This window comes from Pteropus alecto, unplaced genomic scaffold (genome assembly GCF_000325575.1).
Source record: "Pteropus alecto unplaced genomic scaffold, ASM32557v1 scaffold276, whole genome shotgun sequence".
NCBI lineage: Eukaryota > Metazoa > Chordata > Mammalia > Chiroptera > Pteropodidae > Pteropus > Pteropus alecto.
The window spans coordinates 3,581,495-3,607,988 of NW_006438074.1; the positions used below are offsets into that span (position 1 = coordinate 3,581,495).

Genomic DNA, 26,494 nt, shown 5'->3' on the forward strand with positions numbered 1-26,494 from the left:
TGCGCGGGGGCCAGGAGGGAAAGGCCCAAAAGGCCAAGGACAGGTGGAGTGAGCCAGACACTGGGCTCCAGATTCTCCCGAAACATCTGTAGGTTCTTGGGAGACTTAAGGCTTTCTGCTGCCATGATTGATGTTCCGGAACCTCACCTTCAGCCCCAGATGGTCTACACTGGGCCTGGGTAGGCCCTGGGAGCATGTCGTCTTCTTACAGACAGAGCCTCTGCGCGCGCGTGCGTGCACACACACACACACACACACACACACACACACAAAGTTATACACCAATAAGAATATAGACACAATGACCTACATACACACACGTGGTTACACTCTACCACACACATCAATAGACACTCATACTCATGTGCAGACACATATGTAGACAACCCACATGCAGACTCACACTCATACACATAGGAGCACATTAACATATATATAAAAAGATACCGACATGTTGACACACTACGCAGAGACTCCCTGAAGCCTGTGCACGGGCGCACACACACACACACACACACACACACTGTGAGATGGAGGAGCTGAGATTTTGGGATAATGTTAGCAAAAGAACCACATAAACTAGTGGAGACAAAATTTGCTTTAACCAGGATCTTTGTAAATGAAATACCTAATTCCATGCCCTTACCTCTGTCACTCGGACATTTTGGCATCTTCCCCAATAGAGGTCAACCTACACTGGGGTAGATTTCAGTAGAACTGGGAGGCATTCTGAAGAATGATGGTTGGATGTCTCTCCCACAAGAAGCCACCTGGAATCAGTCTCCCAATTCCATTATACTGATTCTTTTACCATGGAGACAAGTGCCTGCCCCTGCTCCCCCGCCACCCCCTGCCCAGCCACACTGAGCATGCTCCCTGTTGAAACAGACAGCAAGGGCACCACTGTGGGATCTGCCATAGCAACAGCTGAACACTCGGAGAGATGCGTTGATAAGCAGCTTATTGCCGAGTCCCAAGAGACTCAGACCATAGGACTCCTTATTGGTAAAATCCTGTGCCTCTTCTAAACTCACACTCATGTTTCACACTCTGAGTGACTGTAAGTGATGCGTTCGCTTAGCAGAATAAGGATGTCTGCCTTATCTTAGAATTAGAAAAAACAGGACAGACGACCCCCCCCCATCATCTCAGACCATCTTGCATTCATATCCTTTTTATTTTCTCTCTCTGATAAATGGATAAAAGGGGAAAAAGACTCTGAAATGACAAGGAAAGAGGGTAGAGGGCAAATTGTTAGAGACATGTGCACTGTTAGAAACCAAAGGAGACAATCCTGGTGGTAATTCGTGTTAACAAAATGATCTACAGTACCATTTCAGGTTGTCCTCGGTGACTGTATTAGTTGCTCAGGCTGCCATTAAAAAGTACCATTAACTGGGTGGTTAAACAATAGAGATTTATTTTCTGGAAGTTAGAAGTTAGAAGTCTGCTATCGAGGTGTTGGCAGCGTTGGTTTCTTTTGAGGCCTCTCTCCTTGTATCTGGCTCTTCATGTTCACATTTTCTTCACATTCAAATGTTCTGTGCCTGTCTGTGTCCTAGTCGCCTCGTTTTAGAAGGACACCAGTCACATTAGATTAGAGTCTACCCATATGACTTCACTTTACATTAATTACCTATTTAAAGGCCCTAAATAGAGCCTCTCCAAAAATAGCCACATTTTGAGGTGTTAGGGGTTAGGACTTCAACATGTGAATGTAGGGTGGGGGTGCTGGGGGACACAATTCAGCCTATGACAAGGAACAAATGCAGGAGTCTCATCAGATATTTCCTGTACACAGATAGTTTTTAGGAATGGTTTCATTCTCTCAAAACAAGAAATGAAAGTTGTGTCTTTCTTGGGGCTTCTTGATAGGTGGTCTAGACTGTTGATTGTGACGGGAAAGCCTCAGAAGAGAGATTCTTCCCTTTATGAGACTAGAGCTGAGAGGCATGACTAGCAATCACCAACCAAGCAATACATGTCATATTAAACTTTTACTGCTGAAGTTATGTTTTGGGAGACAAGCTATACCCTGCAGTTAACAATCTTTGCAGGAATGAGTCATTGTATGTATTAGTTAAGGTAATGCTAGTTACTGTAACGGATAAACCCCTTAATCTCTGGGGTTCATGCCAGAAAGATTTATTTCTCCCTCGTGTAAAGTCTAATGGGCAACAAGGAGGTGGGAGTGGGAGTGACTTTGTTCCACAGTCACTTATTTAGACACCCAGGGTGGCAGAGGCTCTTCAACAAGGATTCCCACCATTGGACTCAGTTTAATAGCACAAAGTTGCTCTTTATAAGATCTGCCTTGCAGGAAGGATCAAAGAGAGTGCCCACCAACCAATGATGGGAAAACACCACACCCCAGGTCCCGCACACACCAAGATTGCAGGACCCCAGGTCCCTCACACACCAAGATTGCAGGCTTTCTCGTTTGCTTAAGTGTACACCTAAGACCCTCTCTAAGATTAGCTTATAAATAGAAGGGAGGGGGTGCTCTGTAGGGAAGGTGAAACTTTAGGACACCCATCAGGGGAGGGGACAGTTGACCCTCTAGTCACAAGTTAGCAAACTTCAAAAAGGCTGTTTGAAAGGAGTCGTATTAACACACATTTGAAAGAGGTCACAATATTTGTCCAGAAAATAATTTGAATCTATAAAGGGATTAAGCCCTTTGTCCAATGGAATAAAATCCTGAAGATCTCTTTGTTAACTGAGGATTTTAACTTTCAGAACACAGGGCATGAAGTTCTTTTGAATTTGAAGGGTTGCCCTAGGCATGGACCTCTTGCTGGCAGAGAGGGGAAGAGTGGAGATAGAGGGTGGAATAGAAGGTTTTAAAGGGCCAGGCCTAGATGTGCTGGACATCACTTCTGCCCATGTTCCCTTGACCAGAACTCAGTCACAAGGCCCTGCCTAAATGCAAGGGGGACTGGTGGGCAGTCACTGCTTAGCTGCAGCTCCCCGGTATGGAAGGGAAGCAGAACTCTAGTGGACGGCCAGCATTTCTGCCACATAAAAAGATTCGTGGCGGCTCCCAACCCTACTTATGCATCGGCATCACTGGTGGAGCTTTAAAAAATTCATGTGCCTAGGCCTCAGCCCCAGAGATTCTGACTCAGTAGGTGTGGGCTAATGCCTGGGAAAATCTATATTTTTAAAGGCATAGCCTGGGTTGAGAGTCACCAGTATGCTCTGAAGTGTATACTTCTGGCATTGCCTCTCAACAGTTTTTAAAATCATTTCTCTGATTTCTCAACATGAACAATGCTCTTTAATTGGCTTCAGTTTTCTATTTGCTGGTAAGATAGTTTTTCACCATGACAAACCTCAAACAGGACCAAGAGTCGATACTTTTGTACAGTTGGAGGAGAAGAATTGGAAGCCCTGGTAGGGAAGAAATATGAGTACTGGGGAGATAGCTGAAGGAGAAGTGTAATCAAGAGGGTTAAAAATGTCTTTTTTTTTTCCTTCGAAAATGGAGTAGTAGTCTGTTTGAGGACAATGGGAATGACCAAGTGCAAAGACAATTTGATGTTTTAGGAAAAGCAGGGGCATGAGGGGAGAGGGAGGGGCTGGCTCTAGGTAAGAGCTGGAAGTCATTCCAGCCAGGGGGACAGGAGGGACATGGACAGCAAAGTGGGAGGCTACAGATGCTGGTAGAGGAGTAAATTGGGGGAAAAATTAATTATCTAATGGGATAATAGATGAGCTCTTTCCATTTTCCAAACTTTCCAAGATATGTATTATTACATAGTTTCATAAGATATTAAAAGAAACAATTCATGCTGACATACGGGCTTGTGTGTGTAAAGGCAGTGAGAGCAGTTTAAAGCCTACCTTGTAAGCCTACTCTAGAGAGTCAGAAGCGACCTCTAGTGGTTCACTTAGGCCATTAATTTTTTTTTCTTGCTCTTGATGGAAGTACAAACTAACACTATCCACACAATTTTATATTATTTTTAAAGAAACAATTATAATTCACAGTTTAATTTAGAAAAATAGAAGGTATTTGAGTAAAATAAAGCCAAACTACCTACAGTCCAAGCTGGAGTTGCTATTTATTATCATTACTGAGACTTTCTCCTGTAAGTACATCATTCTCTGCCAAACAGCCAATACTTACATTCATTCTGCTTCTTGAATGAATGGTTTTATTAAACCCAGAGGAAAGATAACTGGTGGGCCACTGTTGCTCCAGGGCTGAACAATCTTCTCAATGCTACATAGAGTACAAACTCCTCATATTTTTTATTCATTGTTTCACTTGATTTTTGATCGTCACTGGTTTGTTTCAGCCTGAGATGTCCCCTCACTCTGGGTCAGTTAACTTGTTTCCTCATGCGAGTCGTTCCTGATTTTTCAGATTACCTTAAATCTCCTGTGTTATACAATCTCATAATGCCCTGTGCTTCTTTCTTCCTCATGCTGTTTCACCCAGTGAAATAGGCTGTAATGATTGTCTGTTTTTTTTTCTGGTAAATCATGAGACACGTAAGCGCTGAGACTGTATCTGGCTTGTTTACCACCGTCTCCTTAGCACTTAGCTCAGTGCTCAGCACTTAATGGGTACTCGATAAATATTTACGAAATGAACAGACACTATCCTGCAGGAGTCTTTCCCCTGTTAATGTCTTTCAGACAAAACTTCAGAGGAGATTGCATTTCAGAAATGGATCTCTTTTTTTTTAATACAATTTGTGATTGCTTTAGGTACACCTTAATGGATAATGATTTGTTACAAAACTCTTCCAGCTATTCTTTCTGTAGTTGAATTTAAATTTCTAATTAGCAAAGCAACTCTTTACAAAGAAGGCTAAATTTTTAGATATGACCCAGACCTTTATCAGACAATTATTTCTAAAACAGAATTAAGGGAAAGACAATAAGATGCCAAATATAGAGGGAAGTATAGTGCAGCCATATCGGTGATCCTAACTCACACAATGTCACTTATTTTCAGATTTAATAACATGCTGCCACCTCCAGGACTTGGCAACAGTACCACTGAAATGGTGTTGGGGTCCAGAACAAGTCATCCCAAGATGTGCCTCTGTGGTATGCAGGTTATTTTGAGCTACAGGTAACTGAGACCCTGTGGGCTCAAGAAAAAAACTGTCCTGCCCCACCCTCCAACCCTAATTACCTAGAAGAATTTGAATTAGGGGACTTGCCCACAGTTTGAGGTTATCAGATATAACCTTTCTTTTTGTTTAACCTATCTATACTGCGGGGGGAAACTACTAGTTACTCAACATCTGCTCTTCTTATGGTCCTGCAATGACCCTTGAAGCCCAAAGGTGCCTTACCACATTCTTAGCTCAGAATGCTGTATATACCTCATTTTAACTTTCTGTCTCTGAATCTCTCATGTATGTGGGGTTCCCATGGATATGTATATACTTTAATTTGGTCATTTTCTCTTGTTAATCCGTCTCGTGTAAATTTAGTTATTAGACCAGCCAAAGGAACCATGAGGATAGATGAAAGTTTCTTCCTCCCCTACGATGGGCATGGTGATAGTGTTCACCATCCTGGCTTCATCCTTAGACTCTTTCTCAGTGCTTCTATTTGACACCAGAGGCCGAAAAAAGGGAATGTCTGGTTGTAAAATACCACACACAGTTTCTGGGTCCTAGACTGTGACTTGGAAATGAGTGGGAATATAATAAAATAGTCTGAGCAGGAAGTTGAGCTTATGTCCAAGTTTATTAGAAAGTCTGTTTTCATCTTATCTTCCCCTCCCCCCCCAAACTCTCTCTGCTCTAGTTTAACCTCTTGCTATTATAATTTTGGTGTGAGCTCTGAAAGATTCTCCTCTATTGCTTGTCCAAAGGTAGCAGGGTTTTTCTAAAAATCACAATTTTATTTTTAAATATAATTGTAAATTATATTTATATAATAATGGACCCCATTCAATAGGTTTTCTTTTATTCTGAATACCTATAGATTAAATATCAGAATTAATACAAACATATATATTTGTGGCATGTTCACTCATCCTTGCTGTTCCTCTTGAGCTCTTCCCCATATTGTTCACACGGATGGCTCCTTGCTATTCTTCAGATTTCAGCTTACATGTCATTTACTTGGAGAGGGTTGGCCTGACTACTCAGTCTAATTAGTTCCCTCCTCCTTTAATTTCTCTTATAGACCTGATTTTCCTTCATACCATTTATCACAAGTCTTCATATATTTATTGTGTTCATTCACTTAATTCTGTCTATTCCACTAGACTGCAAGGGTTCCAAGGGGAGAGATCTTGTTTGTTTTGTTCACTTTTGTATTCCTAGGGCCTAGCACAGTGCCTGACATGTAGTAGGAGCTCTATAAAACAATCGATGAATGAATGAATATTGCCTTGGTTGTTTCATTTATACTTGTTCCTTCTGCATTTTAGTTCCTGCTACTGCACTGCAACCCCCAAGGGGATAGGAGAAAATGACAATGCTCTTTACTTCTACTGAGTACTGAGATGCCAGTTCTTTGGTTGAGACGATGCTGGTTTCCCCTGGGTGGCTGTCATGTACCCAAAGGTGCACAATAATTCTATTAGTAATAGCGTGACTGAGGCAATCAAGAGAGCTGTCAGAAATACTTTTAAAATTACAATCATTGGGCACCCAAGACTGCGAACTACTGCCATTATAATTAAGAGAGAATTAACAGAATGTTGAAAAGAAGTGCGTGTTTTAATTTGCATAACGAATAGAGGCATCCTACACCATCTCTGAAATATTAAGATAGACACATCCTTCCTTGCACTCCAGGAAACTGAGCCTCTTGCAGCAGCTCCTCTGACCGGTGGGGGGCGGCAGTATACCAGTAACTCACTCCCTGAATATATGTGTAGGTAGGAGAGAGATTCGCGTTTAAAATCTTTTTGACTCTAATAGCTCTCCGTAGCGCTTTAGCCCGCTCGAGTTTCAATGCGCGTTGTTGTTGGACGAAGCTGAGTCCTATACACCGACCGCTGCTCTCCTGGTCATGGCTTCTCCGAGTTCCTTCACTTACTGTTGTCCTCCATCTTCCTCCCCTGTCTGGTCAGAGCCTCTGTACAGTCTGAGGCCCGAGCACGCGCGGGAGCGGTTGCAGGACGACTCGGTGGAAACAGTCACGTCCATAGAACAGGTGAGGTGACAGGACTAGGCGAGGCGCCTGCGCGGGGGCTTCTGGGAGTAGGAGTCCCATTCGCAGGGCAGCCGGCGTTTGGAACTTACCGGAGAACTACCACTCCTACAGTGCACCGCGGCGACCCCCCTCTGGGAAGCTCTGGGCGCCCAGGCTTCGGCTGGGAAGTGGAGCGTTTGTGGGGAGGGGTGGTTGCCAGGGTTGGGCTTGGAGGAGAGGACTGAACCTGGGTTCCCTCTGCCTGAGAGAGCTGAGAGAATCGTGTTCTGTGCTTGGAGATCAGAAGCAGCCAGGGCAAGTTAGACAGCCCACTCCATTCTGCTGGGACTTCGGGAGGTTTTCGGATAGATAGTGTGCTTTTCCCCCCACTTGGAGTTTTGGGACAGAAAGGGGATGAGATGCCGCCAGACTGAGGTCATGCCATTCCATGATTTGTTTAATTTCTGACCCACAGTGCCAGGTTTGGGGCCTGCTTCGTGGGTGGGCATTTTAGTAGTCATTCAGTCATTTGAGCACCAGCAGATGTGCTGGTCACTATATTAAACGTTGGAAATACAAAGAAATAAAACAGCGCCTGACTATGAGCATGGCATAGCCTAGTTGGGGATGACAGACAGGAAGACCATATAGTTTGGAAAGTGTTATAAGTATAAATTTTGGATTACTTGTCATTCATTCACTGAGACCTCGAAGTAGGATGGAACCTCACTTTGAAAAGTGTTCGAGGAATGAGTAGTAAACTATAGTTTTGTTTTTCTTCTCATTCCCAATTGCTCCCAAATTATAATGGAAATGTTTAACTATCTGTTAGTAGGAGAAGTGGTCAGGATGATTCTTTTTAGCGCTTATAAATAAGCATCAGGCTGCTTACTAAAATAAAATCTCTTAGTAAGATCAGTCTCCAGGCTTAACCTTGGTGCGACCTGCTTTGATTTTCATATCTAAAGTTGGAAGCCTCCATTGAGGCAAATTTAGTAGTAGTGATAGTTATCATATTGTATATTTATGGCTATCCAGATAATTATAACAAAAACATAGTTATACACACAGTAGCAGAGAGAACATTATAACTGGAGATTTACACTTTGTGGATTTTAGGGTAGAAAAGGAAATCCTTATTTTCTGAATCTAGCTCCCCAGGTTAATTAGCCCACCAGTATGTCCTTTTGCAAAAGATGGCAAAGAAACCTCCCATCCGTGAAAAAGCTACAGGATCTTTGCAGTATTCTTAAGTGATGGATTGCTGTGTTGATTCAGATCAAGCCTTTTTCTTTGTGTCTGACCTAAGACTATCGGGTCACCTTTTATGTAGTTAACTGAACTGACCCAGCTGATCAGGTTATAGATAGACTAGTAGTTGAAAAGGGAATCAGAAGCTGGTCTTTATATTTAGAGACCAGAACAGAGACTTCCATGGTTAGAAGAGCAAGTCAAAAAAAAGAACATTATCAGGAGCCTTACTAATCTGTGCTTTTTCTTTTTCCTATACTACTTTTTTTCCCCCAGTAGAGTGTCATTGCTCAGTTCCTACCAGGAAAACACGAGCACTTATATTCTAAGTACCTAGGCATGAATGAGTGTTGCAGAAATGGATACAACAAGGTTCTGGTCTGCAAAAGAGTAGGCGGAGGCCTGGACCAGGAGTGGAAGCTAGGTTCTGATATGGAACACTGGTATTACAGGTGTCTTTCAAATGTAGGCCCAACTGTGGAGTAGGTAGTAGAGCATCTTATATTTCTTTTGCATATCTTTATGTCAGCTTACATTTTAAAAGTCTAAAATGAACAGTTCCAGATAGTGGGAAAATAATGTATCTCATTTTCACGGCTGCCTCAGTGTTTTAATAATCATACTGTCCATTTATTGGGTCCCAGCATGGTGCTAAAGGCTCTCTATACATCATTCAATCCTTACAAATTTTGCAGATAAGATAGAGGCAGGTTAATAATGATATATTCATAAGAAATATCAACCTTGTTAGGAGGAGTTGTTTACAGAAGACACCATTATTATTTTTTTTGTTCTGGCTGAACTGTTTATTCATAGGGATTTACTAACAAGGCTAAATTTTATGCCATTGCCAATAAAAACAAATGCTTGTCACATGCTTCCTATTTGATGATCAGGAGACTTTTTTTTGTTGTTTTTTCAATTACAGTTGACATTCAATATTTTTATTAGTTTCATATGTACAGCATAGTGGTTAGACATTTATATAATTTATGAAGTGACCCCCCGATAAGTCTAGTACCCACCCGGTGCCATACATAGTTATTACAATATTATTGATTGTATTCCCTATGCTGTACTTCGCATCTCCATGAGGAGTCTTTATTTTGTTAAACAACAATTTGATAATAGGAGTTAAACCTATACATAGTGGGAAGACCCTTAGTTATGGTTCCTTCTGTTTTATTCATTCATTTTCATCTGGTCAACAAATATCGAGTGCCTTCTGTTTAGGGCATTGTTCTAGGCACTGGACATAAAACAGTGAACAAAAGAGGCCATGTTGATGGTATTATGAAATTTGTTCTAGGCCAGGGAGGCAGTCAACGAAAAAAGGAAAATTAGTCAATCAATCAATCTATCTATCTATCTTTTATCTGTCTATCATCTATATCTATCTATCTATCTATCTATCTATCTATCTATCTATCTATCTATATCTATCTCTATCATCTATCAGATATGTTAATTAGAAATGCTGTGGAGAAAAATAAAGCAGGATAAGGGAGATAGAGTGTGTGAGGAATGGATGGGTAGGGGCAGGGGGGTTTTTATGTAACATGGAAAGAGAGAAAACCTATGATGACGTGACGTTTTAACTGAGACCTAAAGTAAGTGAGGAACAAGCCATGTGTGTGTATCTGGGGGAAAAGTATTCTGGGCAGAGAAAGCGGCAAGTACAAAGGGCCTGAAGCATGAGTGCCTGATGAGTGGAGAGGCACTGTAAATAGAGAGGTTAACAAACAGGAGAATAGGAGATGGGTTGGATCATGTAGGTTCTTATAAGCCATGGTTAGTACTTTCAAATACCCTGATTGAGATGGAAAGCCATTTGGTTAAATAGCTTCTGTTTACCTCTCCAGATTCACTCTACTCTTTTCCACCCTGCTCTGTAGCTGTGCCGCAGGAGGTAGACTTGCATGATAGGCTCCCTTGCCTTATGGCTTCTGGTTGTATTTGGCCATGGGGAGTATGGATAGGGAGTAAAGAGAGGAAGAAGAATGAGATCAGTGTATTTATTCCCCTCCTGCAGGATTGCATGGGCTGGAGTGTCTCTAGACTTAAGGTCACATCTCCTATTAGGTGCCTTCTCTGTGGAGCTCTCTGTGTCCTTCTCTACTCCTCTTTATATCTTCCGGCTTAGGAGGGGATCAAGCCCCCTGTGTTGCCAGCCCTAGAGTACTACACTCTTCTTTGTGGTTTCCCTGCACCTGCTCTGCCTTTGTAACTTGTTCTTTGTACTCCTCAAAGCACCCACTTTGAATGTGCCATCTGTTTTCTACCAGTAGTCAGGCTGATCTATGATTGGAGGGTTTGGGCACAATCTGACTAGCGTTTCATCAGGCTCATTTAGGTCGCAGTTGAGAATAGATTGTGAGGAAGTGAGTGTGCAGGGAAACCAGTGAAGAGGCTATTGCAATACTGCATGTGACAGATAATGGCATCCTAGCTCAGGGTTATGGTAGTGGAACATTGTATCATTAGGGGTGTCTTAGGTCAGGTTCTGGGTATTTTTTGAAGATATCTACCTTAAGTTGTTTTGCTGATGGAGTTGATGCTTGAAGAACCTTTATGACTCCAGAAAGCAAGATGTGGTTAGTGGTTTTTTGTGTGTGTGTGTGTGTGTGTGTGTGCCATCTGCATTTACTCCATTGCAGATGCTCTGTGATTCAGGCCAGTAGGTTAATACTGGTACAGTCTCAGAAGTAGCAGGCTTGCCAAAAACAGTTGTTTATTGAAGGTACTACTTCTGTTTTTCTTGTAGTTTGTCCTTGAACAGGGACAAAAGCATCCTCCACTTGAAATGGCATCATGTCATTAGACAACATTCAGTCAAGTGACAATCAATTCCAAGGGGAATCTAGAAGAATTATTAGTTTCAGCCTCTGCCCTCAAAATTCTTTTCTCAGATAGAAAGAGAGAGAGAGAGAGAAAGGATATCCCTGAAGCAATCACAGAATAACTTAAAAGAGCATGTAATTCAGTGCTTAATTATGACTGCGTTGCACAAGAATTTCAGGGAATGTTGCAGGCCAAGGCAGTCAGGACAACTTCACTTTGAGGGCCTGGGGTTCGACTGTAGTAAATGGAGTTGGGGGGTAGCCATTCTAGTGGAAGAAGCCCTTATGAGAGAAGTCTTAACCAGAAATGGAGGGCATAGATTGGCTCTGGTAGGAAATTAGGTCAGCTGGATGAGTGGGACTGATGAGGGTGCGTGGGTGGGGCAGGATGGAGAGCCAGGCTGAAGAAAGCTGGCTTCAGGGGATGGGCATTGCACCACGGCCGTTCCTGAAGGAGGGGACACAGGGATCCAAGAATGAATCCTGATCTACTGCTGTTGACTTGTTTCAAATTATGGTCAACAAAATATTACTAAATGGAGGTAGAACAAGCCACTAAATATGATCAAACTTGCCAGTTTTATACACATCTAATAGGAGGGAAGAGAGCTCTGCTTGGTTAAGTAGCCAGTAGGCTAGCTATGTGAATCAATTTTATTTTATTGAAATTCAGCATATACCATATTGCCCAACTATAAGGCAATTTCAAATATCATTTTTTCCCCCTATTTCTCTATTAAAAAGTCCCCCAAAATGTTTTTTGGTCAACTTGAAAACACATGTACTTTTAGCTATGTAGGTAAACAATTTTACATTTTAAATTTAGGTACATATTCCTATTTAAAATCATATACACTAATTTAGAAATATCATTTTTCCTCCTCTTATTAAAAAAACCATTTTTCTTCAAACTCTTCATTTCCATCTTCGACCTTAGTATTTTTATCATCACTGGTGCCACATTTTGAATCAGACAATATGTTTTTCCAGGCCATACTTTTAGTTTTTTGAGATTCATTCCTTTTGAATATGGGTGAGATATTGTCATTGAAAATTTTATTACAAGTTACAATTTGAATTTTCTCACGATGTTTCTAGTTGGTGTATATGTGTGATAAAGATAGTTTTCAGGAAAAGGTAAAATCGAAACTCATACAGATAAAAATGAACATGTTTTAAATATTTTATTTTACTCACATACGAGGGAACCAGGCAGATGTGATGACCAGTTCCAAGAAAAAGTCAAAAGGCACAAATTTATGTGGAGTAAAGAAATTGATTTGCAAATAGATACAAAACTTTTTTCCACAGTGGAGAGAGAAATCAATCAAATCAAAACTTAAGGGGCAAGGTAGAGTTTACATATTTTTCAGTTATCTGTGGTCTACATAGAGATCTAAAATAGTTAAAAGACAATGAACAGGGCTAGAACCAGACAGCCTGGAAGGGTGTGCTACAGACAATGCATAGTTTTCCATTGAAGTACAGAATTTTTCTACACTACTCTATAGTGTCGAAGAAGAAAAGAAGTATATAGTGGGGGAAGACAATTTTTCCTGTATCCTTCTAGGTTTTTTTTTTTTTTTTGGGCTGGTAACAGTTAAATTGACATAAGACAGATTAACAGGAGAAAAGCAAATTTAATTTCGTACGTATCAGAGCCTTTCAAAGACGATGAGAGACTCAAGGGCCTGACTGAGGCTCATATGCTACCCTGAGTTAAGGAATGGGATAGGAAAGGGCCTGGGGCTTCTAAGGGGAGCAGGGTAATTCACAGGATAATAAGAAAAGCATATGTTTAGTAATTAGCTGTTTGCCCTGCCATCCTGGTAAGTCATTCAGGTAAAAAGTTATCTCTGGTAATAGCTCTCTTTCTGGGCCAGGTCCCCTATCTAAATTCTTTTAGGTAGTTAAGGGACAGGTAAAAGTTTTTCCTGAGTCTGCTAGGTCTTGATAGCTTTCAGTTCAAAACAATATACATGCCAAAGTAGCACATTTTGGAATGGCATAATCTGTTCTGCTTCAATAGTATGTATAGTATGCCATAGTATATACTACACTGTATATATAGTTAGATGGATGACCTAGATGTATGGTATAGTATAGTATAGTCCAGTATAGTATATATAGTATATTGTGGATAATGTACTATTATCCCTGTTGATGGACATTCAGGTTATATTTAAGTTTTTACAGTTATTTATCATACTGCAATGAGCATCCTTATGCACACCTTCTTGTGCACATGTATAAGAGTTTCTCTTATGTTGTATAATGTATATAATATATATACATATATTATATATATTCTAGCCCTCAGGTATGTATATCTCAACCTGAGAGGTAGAATTGCTGGGTTGTAGGGTCTGTGCCCTTTCAGTGTTATTACCTGCTACTATATTGCCCTTCAAAGTGGCCCTGGCAATCGTTAGTGATGTATTGGAGTTCTGTTTTGCCCACACCCTCTCCAAGACTTGATATTGTCAGAGGTCTTAATTTGGGGAAAATAATATCTTTTACATATATGTCAAATATCTTCCCCTAGGCTCTTGTTTTCTTTTAACCTTGCTTATGTTTATGTTCTTATTTGTCCTTTTCCTTATAGTTTGGGCTTTTTGAGGAAATCTTTATCCCAAGAACGTAAAAAAATTCTTCTATATGCTTTTTAAAATGATTTTATTCAAGTTTTCATGTTCAAGTTTAATTAACCTGGAATTTATTATTTTTTAAGATTATGAAGTCTCAAAGTAATTTTTCTACTAGCAATATTTATTCAATAGTTCATGTTATTCCTTTGATATTGGGTTTTACCATCTCTGCCATATACCAAGTTTTCATATATGCATGAGCTGTCAGGGATTCTTTAATGAAAAATACTGGTAGAGGAGGATTCCTTTCACGTTGTTGCATGTATCAGTTAATTTATCCCTTTCTATTGCTGAGTAGTATTTATATGAATATACTACTGGTTGATGTTGTTGGGTTTTTTAAAAGAATACATTTTCCTTCTGATAGACAACGGAGCTGCTTCCAGATTTTGGATATTATGAATAATGCTGCTATAAAAATTCTCGTAGAAGTCTTTATGATCATATGTTTTCATTTCTCTTGGGTAAAGACCTAGAGGTGGAATTATTGGAACATAGGCTTGGTGTATGTTGAGTTTTATAGCAAACCATTGGTCTTTTCCAGAGTAGTTGTGCATTTTACACTCTCACCACAATGTGTAAGAGCTCTGGTTGCTCTACATAGTTGCTAGCATTCGTGTTGTCTGTCTCTTGGAGTCGTTCTGCTGGTGGGTGTGGATTGGTAATATTAAAGAAAAAATTATTCGTGATGCTTATTAAAGGAAGACTTTATTCAAGGGGGACCACTACAATGATGTTTTGCAGTAGGGAAGACAGATTGGGTTTAACTTAGAATACAGCGAGGAAAAGTGGGATTTTATAGGCAAGGATCAGGTGGGGGGATTGGTGGATGGAAAATTACTAAGAGATTTGGTTACACTGATCTAACAGGATTTCTTGTGAAGACAGGCCCCGGGTGATCAGATGTCACTGGGGGATGGTGGAGAATGGGGAACACAATCAGATATTGAAGACAATCAGATATTGAGAATGGAAGATTCTGGCTAACCCAGCTTAGCAGGATTCTTGCTAAAATTGGGTGATGCAAAGATGGATATACAAAAGTTGAGGCCTGGTTGGGAAAAGGATTCAGAGTAAAGTTTGGTCAAGGAGAGAATTCGTCAGTGTCTCATTGTACAGTATTTGCTTTCAAATTGCCAAAAACACTTTCTAACCATTTAAGCATTTATTTATCTACTATATATAAAAATGCATTGTATATGTGTGTGCAGATATATTTGACTTTTCAAAAATCTTTCTTATACCTGGATAAAGTAATCATGGTACAATATGGATATTAAGTATTTTGTTTTGATTCTTAATAATTTCCTCCACCTTTTTATTATAGAAATTTTTCAAATATACAGAAAAATTGACAGCATCTGTTTACCCTCCATCTAATCTCTCTCCTTTATGTAAACTGTTAAAGGATACATTTTAAAAGAGGATAAAATCACGACTCATACAAATACAAAATGAACACATGTCAAAGATTTTATTTAACTCATGGAACTAGTAAGATATTACTACTAGTTCGGAAGAGAACTCAAAGTACCACATATTTTACAGTCAAATAAGGAATGCTGAAATGGATGCAAAGCTGGTAATATCTATAGGATGATAATTAATTACATGTTACCAGGTACAATTTGCATTTCTGTGGACAGAAATTATTTACATTGCCATCAATTTTGTACGAGTTAACTTCTGCCTCTACAGGGTTGTGAAATAGTGTAGTAAAGGACAAAGGTAGAGATAATCCAATGAATCACTTAGACAAGACACAGTTTTTCCGTGTGTGTGTGTGTGTGTGTATGTGTGTGTACACGGATATATATGTAGATGACTGATTTTTTTCCTGCATCTTTAAAGTAAGATGAAGACATTATGATTCTTCACCCCATGCATCTCCTAAAACTGACATTCTTTTACATAATGACAATAATAACATCACACCTAAGAAAATAAAAAATAGTTCTATAATATCTTCTAATATCCAGTTTGTTTTTAAATTTCCCCAAGAGTCCCAAGATTCTTTTAATATCTTTGTGTGTGTGTTGAGACAGTCATAGCTTCTTTATTTCAGGCTGTTTAAAAATTTTGATGAGCTAATTCCTCGGGATTAAATCTTCTGGTGACTAATCCTGGTGGCCTTTCTTGTAATATTTTGTTTAGTAATCTTTCTGAAACAGATCAAATGCTTTAGGCTGTTGTCCTCCTCCCAAGAGAGCCATGTCACTTTCATTAACGTGGCATGAACTGTGTACCCTGTGCCTAAAGGAAATGAACCTATGGGCCCTTTACTTCTTATGCAAAAGAAATTATCTGTTTTATGGAGCTGTTAATCAGCCTTTGTATTGATTGTACCCTTGCCTGTGGGAATTCTCAGGGAGAAGGAAAAATTAACTAGAATAGAATAGTCCATTCCTTTGGGACGGAAAGGAAGAATGGAAATTCAAGATAAAATGAGAGGGCAGGGAATGTGGACATGCTTTTAGCATCCCTGAAGTTGATTTCTGTTTTTTGAGTTCCAGTGTGAGAGCTATATAGTGTTGAGTTCTTCATGACTTAGGCAGCTTTTTTTTTTTTTTTTTAAATAGCCCTCAGTTCTCCTATATATAAAACAAGGATTTTGATAAAATATTTAAAAGAAATTTAATTATAGATCTTGCTTATAGATATTATACAATTATTATAACCACTTCCCTTAATTCTGTGCCAAAGGCTAAATTTCTAAATCTGCTAATGTGTTGGAGGTTCCCAAGACCACCTCCAGGTTTGGTGATTCAATACAAGGATTAAGAAGACTCAGCGTATAGTTGTACTCACGGTTATAATTTATTACAGCAAAAGCTACAAAGCGAAATCAGCATAAGCTTCCAAAAGTACCTTTGCAGTGGAATCACACAAGACCAGTTTAATTCCTCCAGTGTTGAATCGTGAATTGTGACAACATATGCAGTATTGTCTACTAGGGAAGCTTATTAGTGCTCATATTTTTTATTAGAGGTTGGTTACATAAGTACCCTCTGCCTAGCACCTCTCAAAATTCCAGACTCGCAGAAAGAAAGTAGCTGTTCAGTATAAACCATATTGTTTATACAGTTAGGCCCAGTGATTCACTCTTATCAGTCCTAGGGATGGTGGGAACCCTCTGAAATTCAGATTCCCAGACACCTGCCAAGGGTCAACCTTTCAAGCAAGCCTTTCTAAGGAAAGCAGTCTCAGGCCTACTATGTTAACTTTTTCATACACAACTAGCCTTTTTCCTTTCCTCATGCTATGCAAATCAGAACATTCAAAGAATGCTTGCATCTTCTCAGTAACAAATTTATTCAGATGTTATATAACACTGGCAGGATATGTGGGGAATGGGGGAGGCAAAAAAGGATGTTGTGTGTTTTGGGGATTTCTTTTATTTTTCTCTTCCCTGGGTGAGTACTTTTTAATTTCTATATGAAACCATTAGTATTTGTCAAAAAGAAAAAAGAAATTCAGGCTTATTGCTAAGTATGGTTTGTAAAATTGTACTCTAAAAACCGTACTGTGTGCTCCTAAGTGATCTTTTTCTATTAAAAAATACACCAGTTCCTAAAGGGCAACCCATGGAACGGGAATAAATTTTTGTGAATCATATACCTAATAAGGGACTTGTATCTGGAATATATAAGGTACAATTACAATTCAGTAATGAAAAGACAACCCAATTTTAAAAAATGAGTCAAGTATCTGAATAGACATTTCTCCAAAGGAGATATACCAATGGCCAGTAAGCCCAAAAAACATGTTCAATATCATTAGCCGTCAAGAAAATATAATCAAAACTACAATGAGATACTAGGCTATACTAGATACCAGATTATAGACACTAGGATGGCTATAATCAAAGACACAGATAACATGTGTTGGTGAGGATATAAAGAAATTGGAACCCTCATACACTGCTGGCAGGAATGTAAAATGGTGCAACTGCTTTGGAAAACAGTCTGACAGTTCCACAAAGCATTAAACATAGAGTTACCGTATGATCTAGCAATTCCACTCCTAGGTATATACCCGAGAGACATGAAAACATCTGTCTATCCAAAAACTTATACAAGAATGTTTATAGCAGCATTATTTATAATAGCCCAAAAGTAGAAACAGCCCAAACGCCTATCAACTGACGAATAGGTAAGCAAAATGTGATGTATCCATTTTGGATACTACTTAGAATACTACTTGGCAATAAAAAGAAATTAAGTACTAGTACATGCTACAACATGGATGAAGCTTGAAAGTATTATACTAAGTGAAAGAAGCCAGTCACAAAGGACCATATAATGTGTGACTCTATTTATAGGAAATATGCAGAATAGGCACATCTGTAGAAATAGAAAGTAGTGGTTGACTGGAACAAAGAGGATGGAGAACAAAGAGGGGGTGGCTGCTAAGTGATGTAGGGTTCCCTTTTGGAGTAGTGAAAAATGTTCTAAAACTGATAGCAGTGATGGATGCACAGCTCCGGGAATTGAATAGTGTGTGAATTATATCACAATAAAGCTATTAGAAAAATATACCCATTCTTAAGAGAAAATAAAGTAAATTTTTATTTGTCCATTTTTATCAACAGCTGACCTACAATAGTCAGGTACTTATTAGAATTCATATCTTAGATTTTTAGACATGATGAGTCAGTTACCAACTGCATTGGAATATTATCGGTTCATTCTGGAGAATGTGATTAGGAAATGCAATTAGGAAAATCCAAAGAGAAGTGACACTGTATTAGAAATATTTGAAGCATTTTCTACTTTGCCATATGATATACATCTATGTCTCTGTTAGGTATCTCAGTTTAGAAATAAACCTCCATTTTCCTCATCTAGAACTTAGCCACATATGTTGCCTGAGTAGGAACTGAAGGTGGGACTTCTCATTAAGGAGTCTTTGGCTAGAAGCTTTTCTCCTAGGTGGGTCTAAGTGGCAAAATGCTAAGGAGGAGATGAGCTCATCCATTAGCTTTTGAATATTATTAAGTCATATGGATTTGAATCGGCTTGTATATGGGTAAAGGAAATGAATTATCTTCCCACTTGCTTTTGTTTCATTCAGAATTCATCAATTCACTTAGCTATAACACTAAATAGTAGGTACATCTTTATTTAGTGATCTTACTGACATACGTTTCCTGTATATTTTTCCATCCCTTTTAGCTTACAGCTAAGGAAGGCATGACTGAGAAATGCAGTCTGTATTCCATTTAGGCTGGTGCTTTACATTAGTCCCGTGTGCGTGTCTGGAATAGAAAAAGAATTATGAGGCATCTGGGACAACTTTCTTATTCCTCCTGAGTCAGGTTTTCATAGTGACTTTGGTCTGTTTTTTGAAGCATTGTACATTCTTAGCCAGATCATCCCTCAAACTCATATTCAAAGGCAAATATCAAAGTATATCCTAAAAGCAAATATAAATGAATTTTAGATTGGATGTCATTTTAGGTGATTCACATCACTGCTCCCCTCATCATCACAAATCATTCCTGCACACTTGTCAAAGGAATGGGAAACTTTGACTCAGTGGGTGTTTCAGAAATAAATAACACATTTTAAAAATTTCCCAGAGATGACTTTGTTATATATCTTGAAATCTCATCGAGGACATGCCTCACCACAAAGAACAGAGATGCTGATGACGGTGAAATCCTATACCTTTTAGTCACCCCCTCCCACATTACTGTACCCTTTCCTTTCGGAAGTTGTACTGTGTGACCATACCGTGATGTGCTCTTCAGAGGGCACAAGAGATCTGGTTTCTTTTGTGACCTACTCTCTGAGATCCTATGTTTTAGTACTGTGTGTGACATAGGACCAATGACCAGATAGGCTATTTCTTTTTGTTTCTGCGATTGATGTGATTGTAAATCTCTTAGGGGATTTTAATACTGTTCAATCTGTATTTAAATCTGTATTTAAACAATAAGAAGTATGACTGTTGGCAGGAATTATGTGTTTGAGAATGGCCAGGAAAATAAACACCTAAACAACTTCATAGAGCAGGTGAGAATAAATCTTTTAAGCAAAATGTATCTGTCTTCATCTGTTCCCCAAGTAACTGGTGCCAGGAAGCCAAACTGCCATGAGTGTGGATATTATGAATTAGTTTACTAGAGAAGCTGATTGTAATGCTAGCATGGTAAGGGGCATTCTCTCAATCTCTCTCCTTATCTAAGCCTGTCATCCCGCAGAGGCCCTGAATGCAGTCTTATAGTATTATGAAGTACAAAACCACACCAAGCAACTCTAGCCAACAGTCATTTGTGGCAATAGAAAGAAGTCAATAGAGGTCTTATCTGTATTTGTTTTCTCTCTCCCATCTCCTGCATCCTTACCAGGCAAAAGTAGAAGAAAAGATCCAAGAGGCCTTCAGTTCTTACAAGTTCAACCACTTTGTACCAAGGTAAGCTGTGGTTGGGAGTTTGAGGGGATCTGGGAGACACCACCTCCTGGGAGAGCCTGTCTTTCCTCCTTGAGCGTGTCCAACCATGGGGGATGAGTCTGCTGTGCGACTGATGTTTCTCGACCTTGTGGTTACCTGGATGTGCTTATAACCTCAGCTTCTTTCTCTATTTGAATGCTGTTTAGAGGAGATGCTCCACTTGAACTGAGCTGTCAGGCGTTCCATGAGGACACCCTTTGAGGCCTGAACTCAGGGGTCTGAAAGTGGAGAGAGGAAGTTTATATTTCTGTTGCTTATTGTAACCTGCTGCTCCGGTGTTCAGATCAGAACTCTCAAGTTTTTATTTTTCATATTATACTTTGAAACAGATGTAGGACTTGGGGATGGCAAAGGAAGGGTTCTTTAGATGTATATTATTATTTGACTGGGAAACTGAAACCATCCTGTGTCATATTTTCAGCCATCAGAACCGATGTGTAGTCCAAAACTATGTGTGATCGTCATTTTATCTTAATGATGCAACACTTTTTCTTGACAATCTCTGAACAAAGTATAGTTAGGCCATTGGCTGATTCACTCTGAATGGGAAGTGAGGGTATGAAATCTAGCCTAACCACTTTTATGGTGTCTCCTGACTTCCTGACACCTCCTAGCAGACTAACTAGGGGAAGTCAATCTCTGGGTACTTCTTACTAGAACGTTATAAATGGTTCTAGCCAGAGTTAACTTTGTGTCCTTTTTGCCACGATTTTATTTTGCTATTTTTTCCTTGAAAAAACAAAAAAAATTCAGTCAGAAAATTCTAATTAGCCAAAGCAGAAAACAGTTGGAAAAGGCACATTGGAAAAAGCGGAAGATAGGTAGGAATGTTATCTTTGCTTTCCTTCCCTAGGGATGGGAAGAAGGAAAATATCAACTAACAAGAGGAGTCTCCCCCAAACTGCTAAACTGAACCTTCGCACTCACCCAAAGCTCAGGCCTTGGTAATGAATTATGGCTCTTGTGATGAGTCACGGCTAGAGATTAGCAGATGGCACCGTTTGTTTAAATAGCTCAGGGAGAATGAGCTCTCTGCCCTGTCCAGGCCATTTCCCCAGAGGTGGTGGGACTTGGGGATGGTCGGGGGCGTGATTGGTGTAGGAGAGGCTTTGTAGTTAGCAGTTGCATCCCCATGACTCACCTGACTGAGCTCTGAGTCATTGTCTACTGGATGCAGCTCTGTGTACACATGTCCTTTGTGTTTCTAAAGGGACCATTGATCATCTGACATTCCTTGTTCACCCACCATCAGAATAGAGCCCTTGGACTTTTCTTTCATACTTACTGAGCTGAGAGGGAGAATGGGAGGTTATCGTTTGGGAGGAAGAAGAAGTTGTATTTTGGGAGTGGTGGTAAGGACAATAGAGGAGTAAAACCTCCTGCGTCATAGGTCTTAGGTCAGATGTGGGAGGGAAACAAAAGTGTTCCTCTTTGGTTTGGATCTTTTGTGGACATAGACTATATCAGGGCCCTGGGTTCATTTCAGGAATCTGACATTTTCCCTTTTATCATGGTTGCTTATGAAAATGAATGTTATAAAGCAGGGGTCCCCAACCCCCAGGCTGTGAACTGATACCTGTCCATGGCCTGTTAGGAACCGGGCTGCACAGCAGGAGGTGAGCAGTGAGTTAGCTAGTGAAGCTTCACCTGTGTTTGCAGCCACTCCCCAGCGCTAGCATCACCGCCTCAGCTCCACCTCAGATCATCAGGCATTAGATTCTCACAGGAGCACCAGTCCCTGTTGCCAGAAAGGTTGGGGACCACTGTAATTTGAAAAACGCTAGTGAGCATCTTATTATGTTACAGCATGCTAATGCTAATTAATATTGGAGAGATTATACATTTTGACTGAATGGCTGAGTGTATAAATCAATGTATCAATATAAGGCTGAAGCCAAACATCCTCATCACAGAGCTTCTAAGATACAAGAATAAATCTGAAAATTTATAAAATTAAAATTATTATCACAATTTTAGTATTTAACATTTTAGTAGTCAGATTTTAAAAGTCTGACATTCTAATGTAGGAACAAACCTTTATTGTTGGCCTAAGTGAACACTCAGATATTAGCAATAAGTCTAAATGCCACGGTTTATTTGTTTTTCTGAGATCACAATGCTGATCAGATGTGGTAGAATCACATACACTCCCAGGACCACTCACCACGCACAGGACCAGGGATGCCAGGAATGATGCTGAGGGAGGCATTTGCCTATTCAGCCTTCCAGAGTCATAGCCAAATAGCAGAGTTGGCTGAAATTCAAGGCAGAAGCTGAATGTTGGTACATTCTACAGTTATTCCCCACCCCAGAAATGATTTTCCTCTCTCTAAGTATGTGAAACATGCATCCTATCCTGGATGAGGTGGTTTATCTCAAGGAGCTTTCGACCATGCTTTTAACAGTTTGTTTTGTTTAGCAGCAGCCTGCTTTTCCGTGAAAGTTAATTTTTCTTTCCCAAGCTAGTTATTCTCACTGTTCCCCACACTTATGAATTTTTCCTTTTCCATTGATTACATTACCTTTAGTAAGAAATCTGAAATGCATAAACTAAATAAACACACACTCATACACTCACTCACTCATTTGTAATTTTAAAGTTATTTTATTCCTGGGAAAAGTGGCTTGGAGCTCCTTGGAAGTGAGAAGTATTGATAATGGCCTGTGCTAGTAGAGTGCTGAAGGTTAGGTGTTGACACTGCCTTGAGGCCAAATAAGCTCTCAGAGTAGTTCTCACACAGGTGCCTGCTGTGCTTCCATGTTTTTCTGCCATTTCTGTATGTGATGTTACCTTAGAGTTTTCCAAATCCTGAGCAGTTAGAAGATGTAGTCCTTCATACTGTTGTTCTTTCCAAGGTCTTTACAAAGAAGTTCATTTTCCCTCCTACCCTCCCTCAAGTGACTTATTTCTCACATACCAGAGGCTTATGTTTTGACTAGGGATGCTCCTGGCTTTAGTGGGTTTAAAATCTTCCCAGGAGCCAACCATGAACTGAATCTTATTCCTCTTCATCTGTCACAACTGAAGGCACGGTTCTTAGGGACGGTCCAGGTTTAGGGAGAGGAAGTGTGTTAGCTATCATTCAGTCTGCTGTATTCATTTAAAGTCATTCATTCCTTCACTCCTTCAGCATCAATTTGTAGAGGGTCTCCAAAGGGCCAGGCACTATGCTAGGCTCTGGGAACAGTGAGCAAGGACAAGCCAAGTCCTGCTGGGCTGTCAGTCTCATCAGGGAGGTGGCCATTAAACAACCAAATGCAAATACATAGTTACCAGTGGGATGAGTATCAAGGAAGAGAATGGGATGCTCTGAGAGAGAATAATAGGGAGGATGTAGTTCATGTTGGGAAGTCAGGGAAAGTGTCTTAATCCATTCCGGTTACTATAACAAGTTACCATAGACTGGGTGGCTTAAACAACAGATATTTATTTCTTACAGTACTGGAGGCTGGGAAATGCAAGAAAGACCAAGGCACCAGTGGGTTCGGTGTCTGGTGCAGGCCCAGTTCCTGTTCACAGATGGCATCTTCTCCTTGTGTCCTCACGTGGTGGAAGAGTTGAGGGAGCTCCCTGGGGTCTCTTTTATAAAGGGCACTCATCCCTTCATGAGAGCTCTACCCTCTGGTCTTAAACACCTCCCAGAGGCCCCACCTCCAAGTACCATCACACCAGGGATTGGGATTTCAACATACGGGTTTTGGAGAAACAATGCGAACAGTCAGCCTATAGCAGAAAGCTTCTCAGAGAAAGTGATTCTTGAACTGAGACCTGGAGGGTGAGTAGGAGTTTTCCAGTTTAGGAGGTGGTGGGAGGGGGCCAGGCAAAGGGAAAGCAAGAGCTTAAGCCCTGAGACTGAAAAGAGCAGAGTGCAAGAAGGCAGGGTGGCTGAAGCTCAGCGAGTGAGCTCGGAGAGAAGTAGGTGGAGGCACATCGTGAAGAGTCTCGAAGCCCAGTGGGCTCTCTCAGAGTGAATACGATTTACATTGCTGCCCAGTACACGTGTTTCTGAGTTCCTTCTCCAACAGTGGAACCGGACTGCCAATATCCTTAATGTGTTTACTTATTTGATCATTCCTTTTGTGTGTCCCAATCTCCCAGCCCCCTCTGCACAGCTACATGGATGCCCTCCTCACCCATTCGAGCGCTGATACCCTGCATCACCCTCTCAAGATGTGAAGAGCCCATCTTGTCTCCCACCTAATTGAATGGCTTTAGGGCCGAGTTGTTCAGGAAGGAACAGGAAAGAGCTCTAGCTTTTTTTTTTTTTTTTTTTAAACTCCCTACACAGAAAAGATTCTCAGAGAGATGTATAAAACTAAAAACTAAGGGTATTAGTTTGCTAGGGCTGCTGTAATCAAATACCACTAACTGGGTGACTTAAACAACAGAAATTTATTTTCTCTGGAGGCTGGAAGTCCAAGAGCAAGGTGCCAGCAGGGTGGGTTTCTCCTGAGGTCTCTCTCCTTGGCTTGCAGACGGCCGTCTTCTCACTGTGTCCTCACATGGCCTTTCCCTGTGCACGCATCCCTGGTGTCTCTTCCTCTTCTTTTGTCACCAGACATCATTTAATCTTAAATACCTCTTTAAAGGCCCTCTTTCAAATGCAGTCACACTAGGGGTTAGGACTTCAACACATGACCTTTGGGGGACACGATTCAGTCCATAACAGTACGGCAATGCAGTTTCTGGATGACCAAAAGAGGTTTTATATATGTCCTTTCAATTGAAAAAGAATCATAACCTCAAAGGAGAAGTTAATACTCAGTCAGTTAGCATTGTAGCCCTTGACTTTAGATAAACACTCACACTTTTTCCAGGATTTTAGAGTAACATGCATATTTGTGTGTGTGTGTGTGTGTGTGTGTGTGTGTGTTTGTGTTTATGTGTTTATGATTAAGTGGATGAAACTGAATGAGAACACTTTCTCTGGTGGAAATGGTCACTGTAAAGCATTTCTCTTCCTCTGCCTGTGGCTAAAGTTGATCTTGAGATGAAACCAGAGAAAGAAACTCTCTCCCAGCAGGACTCCTAGGGCCTGGTTGTCCGTGAGATTCAAGATGCGGGGAGAGCTGTTGGGGAGCCCCTTTGGGCTGCGTCAGGTCCTGTCCCTAGAGAACAACCTGGAGCTATAGAAAATGTGACTGAGGCATCTTTCAACAAGATGTTTCTGGGCAGCTGAGGCTTCAGGTGGTTTCTCGTCACTTCAGTAATCCTGAGGAGTGAGCCAGTGTCTCTTACTCCCTAGAAGTAGAAAAGCGTTTGCCTCTGAGGTCTTTCATTTTCTAGTGACCAAAAAGCCCCTTGTCAAGTGGGAGGAGTGCTGAGAAGACAAGAAAAGGGTTCCTTCTCTAGGTTTTTCTTTTCCTTTCCTTTTATTTCCAATAGGGGGAAGAGTTGTTTAGTTGCCTAATTCAGCTCTCCAGAAGTACCAAGTCCCATAGCAAAGGTCAACCTGTGGCCGATGGGTCTCCTGCAGTGTGATGTGTGTGTGAACACATGAGAAAACTGACAGAACGAACCTCTGAGCCAGAGCACGTATGTTCTTGAGTCCAGTCACCTCTCTCCATGGCATCTCTGTTGGATTGCATTTTAACCTGCACTTGGAGAGTTATCATCCTGTATATTGAAAAGGAGAATAGGCAGAAACTGTCCTTACCATCTTTTGTTCTTTCTTGTGTTCATCCGACAAATAGATGTCAGCCTGCCAAGCACAGATGCTGGAGACAGACATGCGGTCCCTTCACAGAGTTACAAGGCAGTGGGGTAGGCAGGCCTGCTGAATGGATAATTCCACTAAGCACACCCTCTTCTCACCTGGTTCCTTGCCCCAGCATTATACTTAGGGTCACAACGTTTTATTTACAAAGAGCCTTTAACAATGTCTTGCCTGACATTTCCAAACGAGGTGGCTAGAGTTCTCCTTTGGAACAGAGTGCTTTCCCCTCTCCTCTCTATGTCTTAGCATCTCGGTACTTGGTGTATTCAAATTCCTTTGACTTTTAGACATAAAAGAATTGACCTATAGAAAACCCCACTGTGAGTCAGGAGTTTTGCCTCCAAATTCTGTGCTCGCCCTCACCTGGCTTGGGTTTCTCAGCCTCCCTTCACTTCTCGAGTGGATCTCTGCCTGCCTGCATTAATGGTCTCTTGGACCCACCTGGTTCTTCCTGTTCATCATACCC

General features: G+C 40.6%; 1 protein-coding gene across 3 annotated transcripts in view; it reads left to right on the forward strand.

Moving 5' to 3' along the window:
- Positions 1 to 6,756: 6,756 nt before the first annotated feature.
- FNTB (farnesyltransferase, CAAX box, beta) overlaps positions 6,757 to 26,494 on the forward strand; it is a 58,089-nt gene continuing 38,351 nt past the window's right edge. For 2 of the 3 annotated variants that reach the window (XM_025049117.1, XM_025049118.1), the window contains exons 1-2: positions 6,886 to 7,137; positions 20,208 to 20,272. In XM_025049117.1, coding sequence (XP_024904885.1) covers positions 6,994 to 7,137; positions 20,208 to 20,272 — 209 coding nt within the window. In that variant the 5' untranslated portion in view covers positions 6,886 to 6,993. Of the gene's footprint in view, positions 7,138 to 20,207; positions 20,273 to 26,494 lie in introns of all 3 variants that reach the window. The other variant, XM_006915127.3, reaches the window with a different exon arrangement.